Source organism: Eurosta solidaginis, chromosome 2 (genome assembly GCF_040869045.1).
Source record: "Eurosta solidaginis isolate ZX-2024a chromosome 2, ASM4086904v1, whole genome shotgun sequence".
NCBI classification, from domain to species: domain Eukaryota; kingdom Metazoa; phylum Arthropoda; class Insecta; order Diptera; family Tephritidae; genus Eurosta; species Eurosta solidaginis.
This window is the reverse complement of record NC_090320.1, coordinates 56,032,242-56,042,796: the sequence shown is the minus strand read 5'-3', so window position 1 is coordinate 56,042,796 and position 10,555 is coordinate 56,032,242. Positions and strand designations below refer to the sequence as shown.

Here is a 10,555-nt window from a genome sequence, read left to right as displayed (position 1 = left end):
TCGGTACTCTGTATCTAGACATTCGCATTCACATTTTGCCCATTCGCAATTTTTCTCCCATTTCGCATTGCCAGCACTCTGTATAGCGAAAGCGAATGTCAAACAGCATTGAGTTTCGCATTTTTCTTGCTACAACTAATAGGCTTTCGCATTGTTCAAATATGTAAGTATTAATTGGTGATTTTATAAATTGACATCTTTATATTCATTGTATATTCTTTTAAAAATATATAGGGCAACTCCAAAGATTAAACAACTAATAGGCATTCGCATTGTTCAAATATGTAAGTATTAATTGATGATTTTATAAATTGATATCTTTATATTCATTGTATATTCTTTTAAAAATATATAGGGCAACTCCAAAGATTAAACAAACACAAAAGCAATAATTTGAAATCCTAGTGGACTTCATGGCAACACACCCAGATTTGGCCAAAGGGTTACTTAAAACGCCCAACGCAAAGACAACGCCCATAAATTTATGAAAGAGAGTAACTTTCCAACTAAATGCAACCCAACCAAAGCAACTCAATAAAAGTTCTAAGCGAGATGAATAACAATTTGAAGAACATTTCCAAAACCATGGGACTTACATTCAAAATAGAAAAGAGCTAAATTTTGCCAAAGAACAATTTGTCCATAATCAAAGAATGGACCGTGAGAATTTAAGAATAGACTTAACGGTCACTTCTTCCGGTTTAATTTCTGAACTGGGAGGATTTTCAACATTGAACATTATACAAATATTGTGCAGAGCACAACAAACAATAAGCATTTGCACCACTTTTGTTGGAGCATAATGCAACTGTGTTGAAGCCAAAAGGCAGCGAAATCGACCTTTTAAAATACGAAAAACTCTTTCAATAGTAATGCAGAAGTGGAGCGAATTTTCAGCACAAAGCAGCGTAATACTATGTTCAAACAGAAAAATAAATTGAGGAAATTTCGATTTGAATTGAGTGCTGTTCATACAACTCGATTTAGCTTACACAATAGTAATTTGATAGCTGGTTGGCTTATCTCTACAGCAAGAACATACCTTTGTTCAGACTGTCAAAATGAGCACGCACATTATTGGGCGAATGAAATTGAATGAAAACATAAAACTTTGAAATTTTTGTGTGTTGTAAGAAAATGTGTTCAATGTTTTGGTTTCATTTTGAGTTTGCCATCTTCTTTTGACAATCCCTACTCCAGTGAAATGAAAGACATAAAATCAGCTGATGAGATGAGCCAACCATATAGTTCAGCCATGCGTAACTGACGTTAAAATATACTCAATAAACACACTTTACAATGTTGCATTTGCAGTTTGAAACAATTTATTATCCAATTTTTTTTAAATGGGCAATTTATTATTACAATTTATTATATGACAAATTGTGTAATAAATTGCCCAAATAGTATAAATTGCCAATTTGGTGTGTGTTTGAACCTAGTATAACAGGTTACATTTAAAAATATTAAATTCAATTTTATATGTAAGATACAGATTAAGGAAACAAAATAAAGGCTGCCATGATTTACAAACGATCTCATTGAACTAATGAACAAATCAAATATTTATTGCAATTCATCAGATGATGAAGAATGCTGTGATATCGAAATATTTTAAGACATTATGTATATTTTTATCTCACACCTACTACCGTTTATATGTATATCCTGTTGCAAGCAGTGAAATAGTTGTAGCAGTAGTAGAGGAGTGGCCAATAATTGACTTTAAAATATTTGTATAAAACACAGATTGCATCTGCAAATTATATTTGGAATAAAAATTAATTTACATTTTTTACTAGATGTATAAATTGTTTAAAATGCTAAAATTCTTATGAAAAATGAATAAAATCCTTGAAATGTTGCCCTAAATTTTTAGCTTTTTTAGCTAAACATTTTTTTTAGCTTTTTTTTTGCCCATTTAGCTTATTTTCTGAAAAAGTTCTGGCAACACTGGGTCAGTGATGCATACTCAAGCAAAAAATAAGCGAATAATAAAAAAAGCGACATTGTTAGCGATGCGATAGCGCTACGCAGTTTGGCATCGCAATACAGAGTAGGCCCTCTGATCTCATTTCACATCGAATATTTTTGGGTGTAGGACAGTCGGTTTCAACGATTAGGAGCTAAGACCCAGCTTACATATAACGACAGAATCTTCATTTTCGTACTAAGCTCCTAATCGTTACATTATACAACTAGATTGCCCATATAAAATTTTCGTTTCGATAATTGGTAATTATGATAAAATCTTAGAGATGCGAATTTTTTTTCATAGAAAAAGTTCCACCTCTAGGGTGTAATCTCTAACTGGAAGCACAAAATATAAAGGGCCCATTACTGATACTTAGCATAGACGTAAACTTTGCAACTTAGCCACGATTATACTCCATTGACTTAAATGTCAATTTGTATGACAAAATGTCAAAATGAAATGGAAACAAACAAATGGCATCTCAAAATGTAAACGTCACTTAGAACTTACATAGAAAATCAAAATTCAACAGACTTCTAAGTCAAGTTAAGTGTTGCTAAGTTTTGAGTAATCAGTAACATGCAATGTTCATTTAACAGAACTGTAAGTGACAGTTCTTAAGTCAAGTCAAGTCTACGCTAAGTATGAGTAATGGGCCCTTAAGAGAAAAGTGAAAATTTGATAAAAGAATCTGGTCCCTAGCGATGGAACATATGTAAGTGCGAAGATTATCTATTGCCGGTTTATTGTGGATTAAGGCATGTGTAAGCGTGGTCTAAGTAAATAATAAAAAAAGATATTCTCGTTCTATGTAAACTAGGTCTCACGTTTATAATATTTTTTCTCCCATCGAACCGATCTACACAAATCACACACAGAAGGCTGCGCATTCACGAGTTCAAAATTGCTTCGTTCTGCGCGTTACGACACACTTGACTGCTTGAGCAAATGAAATAAAGAGAGAGAAAAACAAGAGCTAAAAGAAAATTACGTAAAAATTTCCCATAAAAAATAGCAGATCTTTTGTTTACATGCGCAATTCGCAATCTTGTGTGTATGATTTGTGACCGTTCTGTTAAGACGCAACTCACTGTGAATTTGTTATTTAACATAGAATTGGCTCCGGAAGCTAAAAGTTTGCCACATATCCTAAAAAACTGCAAGCCCCGTCATATCCCGTTATTTTTACACCAATTTGACGGCATTTCCTATTTTGTCCAAGAAAGGGTGAAATGGCCTGCGTGGGAGTTCAAAATATGTTGTTGTTGCCCACCATGAACCAACAAACGGATCCCGTATTAAAAAATGAGAGAGCAAAAAAAATCATAGTTGGCTGGGAAATAAAAGTTCCTGGCGTGACGTCACGCTTTTTACAACATCTTTTATTGCTGACTCAGTGTTCAGACTTTATTCCAATCGGAGTATTTTGCTCCGCTCTTACCTCCTACTACATTTTTTATCTTAAAGGTTTATTTGGGTCGAGTTGAAAACTAAATAGTATTACTACCTAATATCTTTTGGTTGAAGTTTTGATTATATACATCCGTATGAAAAGTTGATTGTTTAAAAGTGACGATTGGATGAAATGAAATGAATTCATTGTTCGTGTCTTAAGACATGTTTGTTCACATTTTGCTTACAGTTTTTTTTTCGTACGGAATGAGAATTGAAGAAGTAAAATGTAAGCAAAAAATGTGTCCGAACGTAATCTGAAAATCCTGCCAAAATTCAACATACAGCACTTCTTGAAGTTTTATATAAAATTAAGTACGTTGAGTCAGTAAGGTCAGCGATAACAGCCGCCAATTGGGAGCACCAAGCGACTGTCTCTCCCAACTCAGTGAAGGTCTTTTCTTTCCTCTGTTTACAAACCGCGGTAACTTTCTTTCTTGGCCGGAGCGAATTCGTCCATCCGCATAACATGACCTAGCTAGCGAAGCTTTCTGTTTTTATTCGCTGCACTATCGTCGTATCTCCGAAAAGCTCATCATTATACCGCCTTCGATACTCGCCGTCGACATCACGAATAGGACTATAAATCTTCCTGAGAACTTTTCTATCGAATACTCCAAGAGCCATCTCATTTTCTCTCGACACTTTCCATGATTCCGAGCCATACGTCAGGACAGTTATGATGAGTGACTTGTAGAGCGAGAATTTTGTTCGTCGAGACAGGACTTTACTTTTCAATTGCTTAAAGAAGGACTTGTTGGCAAGACTTACTTTCCATCTGATTTCCAGGCTGACGTTGTTCTTGCTTTTAATGCTGCTTCCCAAATAGTCGAAATCCCTCACATCCTGAATTTATATCAGTCAATAATGACGTGGCCACGATAACAGCAAGTATTCCGTCTTGTCCACATTTACTACAAGCCCCACTTTTTTTGCTTCTGTATCTTATACCAACTCTTCGCCTCCATGTTTGAGCAGCCCGGCGGGTATCCCGTCATTACTTCGCCAAAGTTGGATGCCGTGTTTTTCATCATCGGCAATCGGGGTATCGGCTTCGTCTTCCCCCACACTCTGTACGTCAGGTCACCATTATCATTCCTACAGGAATCTGCCCCGGTCTTGTAGCTTTCTGTCATTAAAAGAGCATGAAATATGTATGATAAACCGAAAATAATAATAATATATTTTGCGATAAATATCCGGGGAGATAGAGCCCACTTTTCTTCCAGAATGTGGTGTGCTAATGGGAGCATTATTTGGTCATCCTACACGTTTTAGGCCGACTCCATGTGCATCTGATTAGGCAGATAACTTTTTTGCCGAGAAAGATTACATGGAAAAAACAATCGAGGGGATTGCCAAGACACCAAATCAATTTGTTGTTGGTTGTTCGCCAGCTTTCAAAAAGGAAAAAAAAATATACTCCGCAAATTTTACTTTTACTCCGCCGTAGTCGTTTACTCAAGTAACAGTTTCAAATAATCCGAACACTGGGAACGAAATATGAGAGAAATGTAATAAATCGAAAAATTTCAAAAGCGCTATGTCATCAACTTTTTTTTTTAAATTACAAATACAACAATTCCGGAATGCGGGATCTTGGCTCATTTGTTTATGGTTGCCCACTATATATTAAACTTTTTTCCAATATGCTGTGTGACAAAATACACTTAAAATTATCAAACGATTTTATTTTATTTATTAATTTTGTACAAAATAATTCAAAATAATTTAAACATATTTATGTATTGATAAATTTACATTTGTAATTGTATACATAGGGCTACTTAAGTACATATGTATAACTACGAATTTATTCGTAGTTGCATTTCTAGTTTGCAGGAAATTTGGTATTACATAAGTATTTACAGATTTTTATAATTTTTTTAGGAAAACATATTTTTTCTAGCTTTTCAGTTATCATTTTTTTTTTTTAATTTAAAAAATTTACATAAATATATTAATATGTTTATTGATAAGTAAACTTTTATGTATAACTTAATGTTTTTAAATATACATAACCTATAAATTCTTGCCGTAGAAGCCTAATAGCCTAATACGTGTCGAAACAGGACTTTGTACACTATCCATTATTTCCATCTGCAGTTTACTTATGCATTTATATTTTTGCATTTGTTTATTTATGATTTGTATTTGGTTTATTTTTATAAATATTTTTCAAGTAAATATTTTTCAATTAACGTTTTTTGTTTTTATTTTTTGTTCAGTTGGTCAATTAACAATTAAATTTGCACCGCATTTTTAGAAATAAAAAAGAAAAAAAAACAACGATATGGTTAATTACCAAGTATAGATATATTTGTATATTAAATTTTAATTTCTAATATTAATCTTTTCTTTTGTTAACAAATATGCAAAAAATCACTCGTTTAAATGTGAGTATAAATACATGTAAAACAACAGAAAAACTTACTTATGCAGAAATGAATAGGCGGAACGTGCAAGGTGCACGAATTATTTATATCCAACAACAAAATATAAAAGACTAGTTACAAGAGCACCCCATTGCTAAGTTATAGCATACAGCAGTAAGAAAAAGCGTTAAAATGTGGGCATATAGAATAAGGATAAAGGGCTAATTAAACTTCCTTAACCCTAACGCCATAGTCGTAACCATACCCACATCCATTACCATCTCCAATGGTGCCTTAACCTAAAAATCGTGAAAATTTCATAAGAATGAAGAAAACGCAAAAATTACAAACATGTTCCACAAAAACTAAGTCTCTTAGTCATAAAGTATCCAAATCAATGAATAAAATCTACAAAGTTATTAAATTCACCAACTCAAATATTTTTAGGTTATGGATATGGCGAGAAACCAAAAACCAATTGGTTGGCTATGGTATGGTTAAGGCGCTAGCGTTATGGTATGGCACCATTAATCGATTACATTGATTTACATAAGGTAAGCCATCATCCGGTGGAAAAATCATGAGCCAGATAAATAATTTTACATGTAAATGCAACAACAACGATTTGAGCCAGATAAATCCAGATGTGAGCCAGATAATTTGTTAATTACTTCTTTTTAGTTTGGCAATGCTGCCTTTAATAAACCGACTTCTTAGCCTTTCGCCGTATGAGTTAAATGAGAAACAGCGGCGAAATCTGCCTATCACATTACACGTGTGCGAAAATTTCACATCTGCTTCTCAAGCCTCTCAATGATCCAGAGCATTCCCGTGAGAATTGAGCGTGAGCCGGAGCTGTAAAACTCACTGGATGAGGGCAGTAGGTTCGATCAGCTGTTTTATCTGGTTATAGTTATATGGTTATAAGTCACCATTAATTGGCCCTTAAATCATGGTGGAATCACAAGGCGAAGTAAATAGAAAAAGACAGAAGATGTACACTATCTGCAAGGGTACGGGTGTATTTTCGACGGTCAGCAGAGGGTAAAAGATTTACCTGATTTGAAAAAATAGTAGCAGAAAAATAAATAGCTTTCTACAGAAGCCATTACAGAAACTGTTTTTTCCCCCAGCATAACAGTGCGACATAACGCCAATTAACTTTACATCTAATTGTGGATTAATCTGCAAGTAGGTACCTATATATTGCAAAAGCAAAAACTTTGCCATTTGTCTTGGTTCAAGAGATAAGCACAAATTGATTGTAGTTATCAAAAAGCCGTTTCCACGTAACGACTTAAGCGGGAGTAATTGGTGCCGTATGTCGTATTGCTGTAGTCGTATCCCTAACGTAATGAGCTGTTTATTGTTACGACGGTAAACCAAAAACCAATTGGTTGGCTACGATACGGGTACGACCTTAGCGGCACCAATAATCGATTGCATTGATTCCCATAAGGTTGGTCGAATCAGCTGTTATGAAGTTACCGATACGGTTACCGAAAAAGCACCAATGTCTGCAGCTTTAACCGTTTATTAAAGAACCACGAATCTAATTAATGTAGTTATCGATAAGCCGATTAACGATTAACCGATAGCGCCTTCAACGTTAAGCGCCAAATACACGACACGAACATTTCCGCGAACATTCCGCAATCTTGTTCGCAGCTTTGGCCATACACCATACGAACTTTTGGCCGAACATTAGTTCTCTTTCAGACAGCGATGAATACGGACAACAATTGTGCTGCAGCAATATTGCTCGCTGTGGCAATTAAGCGTAAAAAAAATTTATACATTTCAATAAATTCACTCAGAAATTTTTTATTGTCCATTTTACTTTTCCGCGCACGTCTGTTCCGTTCAGAAATTACTACGATTATGAGCTATTTCGCCATACACGCACGAACAGTTCGCCAAAAATTTAAATATTTTAATTTTTGGCGAACATTTGCGCGAATTGGCAAACACCACCATACACGACAGAAAAGTTCGCAGAAACATGACATAACGGGAATGTTCGCGGAAATGTTCGTATCGTGTATTTGGCGCTTTAATAATAGAGCATTGAACCAAATTGTGGATTAATCTACAAGTAGGTAGCTATATGAATGAAAAGAACCGCTTTAAAAAAGCTTTATTCAAGAGATATACACAAATAGTAAACTGCGCTGATCGATTAATCGATAAATCGCATGTAGAAATTGAGTCAAATTGTGGATTAATCTTCAGAAAGGTGGCTATATAATGCAAAATAAGAGTTTAGAAAATCTTGCTTGGTTCAAGAGATATAGGGCAATTTGGGTGCTGAGTCATTTCTGTACCGTTAAATTCCCATTTTCGATTTGAAGGGTTAACGATGTAACTTTATATCAAACTAGCAGACCCGGCAGACGTTGTTCTGCCCTAAATTTGGTCTAACTGCATAGATTTTAATAAGGTTTTCCGTCTAACTCTGCCCTCCCCCCTCCACACTTTTTCGTAATCTTCGTATTCACTCCACCCTCCGTATTTTTCGCTTCATCTATCTCCATCTTCGTCTCATTCTATCTCTTTCTCAGTTTTCTTCTCCTTCTCTCTTTTCTCTTCTCCCAAGTTTTTCTCGGTGTAAAACTTACTCTGTACTAAAGCACACATCAACCATCAACAGCTTCAATTTGATACCCATAATGTAAAAACACATCCTAGTGTTACCCTGATTCACGTTTTGGCCTATATCTCGAGACCCTAGTCACCAATAGGTATGAAAACTACCCTGTACTAAAGCAGTCACCAACAGCTTCAATTTGATACTCATAATGTAAAAACACATCCTAGTGTTACCCTGGTCCACGTTTTGGCCTATATGTCGAGACCCTAGTCACCCAGGGGTATGAAAAATACCCTCTACTAAAGCACTCATCAACAGATTTCATTTGATATCCATATTCTATAAACATATTCTAGGGGTACCCGGGTCCATGTTTTGGCCTATATCTCGAGACCCTGTGCGTCGATCGCAACCTAACCTATGTGCAAACCACCGCGTGAGGTATACGCAACTTATGTGAAAGTTTGATTGAAATCGACCTGATAGTTTTTGATTCTATAAGCCTCACACAAACGGACATTCATTTTTATATATATAGATTGTGGATTAATCTACAAGTAGGTAGGTAGGTACCTATATATTGCAAAAACCAAAACTTTGTCATTTGTCTTGATTCAAGAGATATACACAAAATAGCTGTAGTTATCCATACCCATTATTTAAAAGCACATTGGCAAAAAGGGAAACATTAAAAATAGCCGCAACCCACTCTCGTAGCACGGTTTTATGTCAGATGTCATAATACCAGTAAAAGACAAATGGTAACCAAAATCATTCAGTGAAACTACTGTACATTGTGGATAAGGCAAGTGTGATATCTTCGGCAAAGACGTCAAAGTTTCAATAACAACCAGTCACCTGATTTTTAAAGTGACTAATGTGGCTTCATTCATCTTGTATCACCCACTGAAGATAGCTGGCCGTCTTCGCCGCCATATTAAACATCCTGTCAGGCAGTTAACGGATAAGATATCACTTGCATTGTGCATCAAACTAAGTGTGATATCTTATCCGTCAACTGCCTGATAGGATGTTCAATATGGCTAATTTTTAGCGTTTTCACAGCGTCTTCAATATGGCGGCGCATAGGGCCGGCTATCTTAAGCTGGTGCTTACCATCACAGAATGAGACAGCGATAGTGAATTACAAATCAGGTGATCCAATCACTTTGGAATTTTGACGTCTATGGAGAAGATATCACACTTAGTTTGATTCGCAATGATCACTTGTTTTGTCCACAATGTTACTGTATACTGTGGAAAATACTACGAAAATTATTAAAAACATTTGCTAAAGTTTTTCGTAAGCGAAATAAGAGTAATACCGTTTAAGCAGGGTTGATTTACATTTACAACAATTCCATGCACGATAATATGTATAGGTTAGAGCGTACTATAAATTGCACGGATTGAATATAATTTTTTACGTTTATTTTGTTGTTGTGACTTTACAATCCGTGCAGTTCATGCATCGTTTCCAAGACGAAGCGAGTCCTTTTAATGTTTTTTATTGTCTCGCGTGTATACCTAATTCAAATGAGTGGCATTTTTGCAAACTCGTGAACAAAAGAAAACACCCATTAAATAACTATTTCTTGGTACTTGCACTTGGAATTAAAAACCTTTTTTTGTACGAATATGTAGTGCAGCTGCATACTTATGTATGTGTGTATAAAAAATGTATGTATGTCACGTCGAAAAATAATAATAATATAATAAGGGACTTCTGTGGATTTTGTGCAAATAGTCTAACATCATTGCTTTGGAAAGTTCCGTAGCATATTTTTTACAGTACACTAACAAATTACACGGCTGTGTTTTTGCTACGCCATTGCACCGTAGTTTATTTTTGCACAAAATTCTCAATTCCCTTATTATAAAAACATTTAGACCATCAACGTCGAAATATAATAAGTAAGTTTCTAGAAGAATGAGATTATACGAGAAAAATTTTCACTCTAATTTGGCAGTGACTGAATTGGGGTCAAGGAGCTGAAAAATTTATGTATAAATGAAGTCAATGTCAAAACTTTTTTTTACAGTTTTGTAGCGCATATGAATAGGACATTAACATGGTAAACAAGTCATATGCCTTTAATGAATTAGAAAATCCACAAGGTCTCCTATTCGCCGTATGTGCTATGTTTTAATCAAATTTTATGA

At 35.0% G+C, this 10,555-nt stretch overlaps 1 protein-coding gene across 1 annotated transcript in view; it reads right to left on the bottom strand.

Moving 5' to 3' along the window:
- Positions 1 to 5,097: 5,097 nt before the first annotated feature.
- The window catches only part of Nhe3 (Na[+]/H[+] hydrogen exchanger 3), a 96,551-nt gene continuing 91,093 nt past the window's right edge, over positions 5,098 to 10,555 (bottom strand). The window contains exon 13 of the mRNA XM_067765371.1: positions 5,098 to 5,527. Within this exon, the coding sequence (XP_067621472.1) occupies positions 5,450 to 5,527 (78 nt within the window). The 3' untranslated portion in view covers positions 5,098 to 5,449. The remainder of the gene's footprint in view (positions 5,528 to 10,555) is intronic.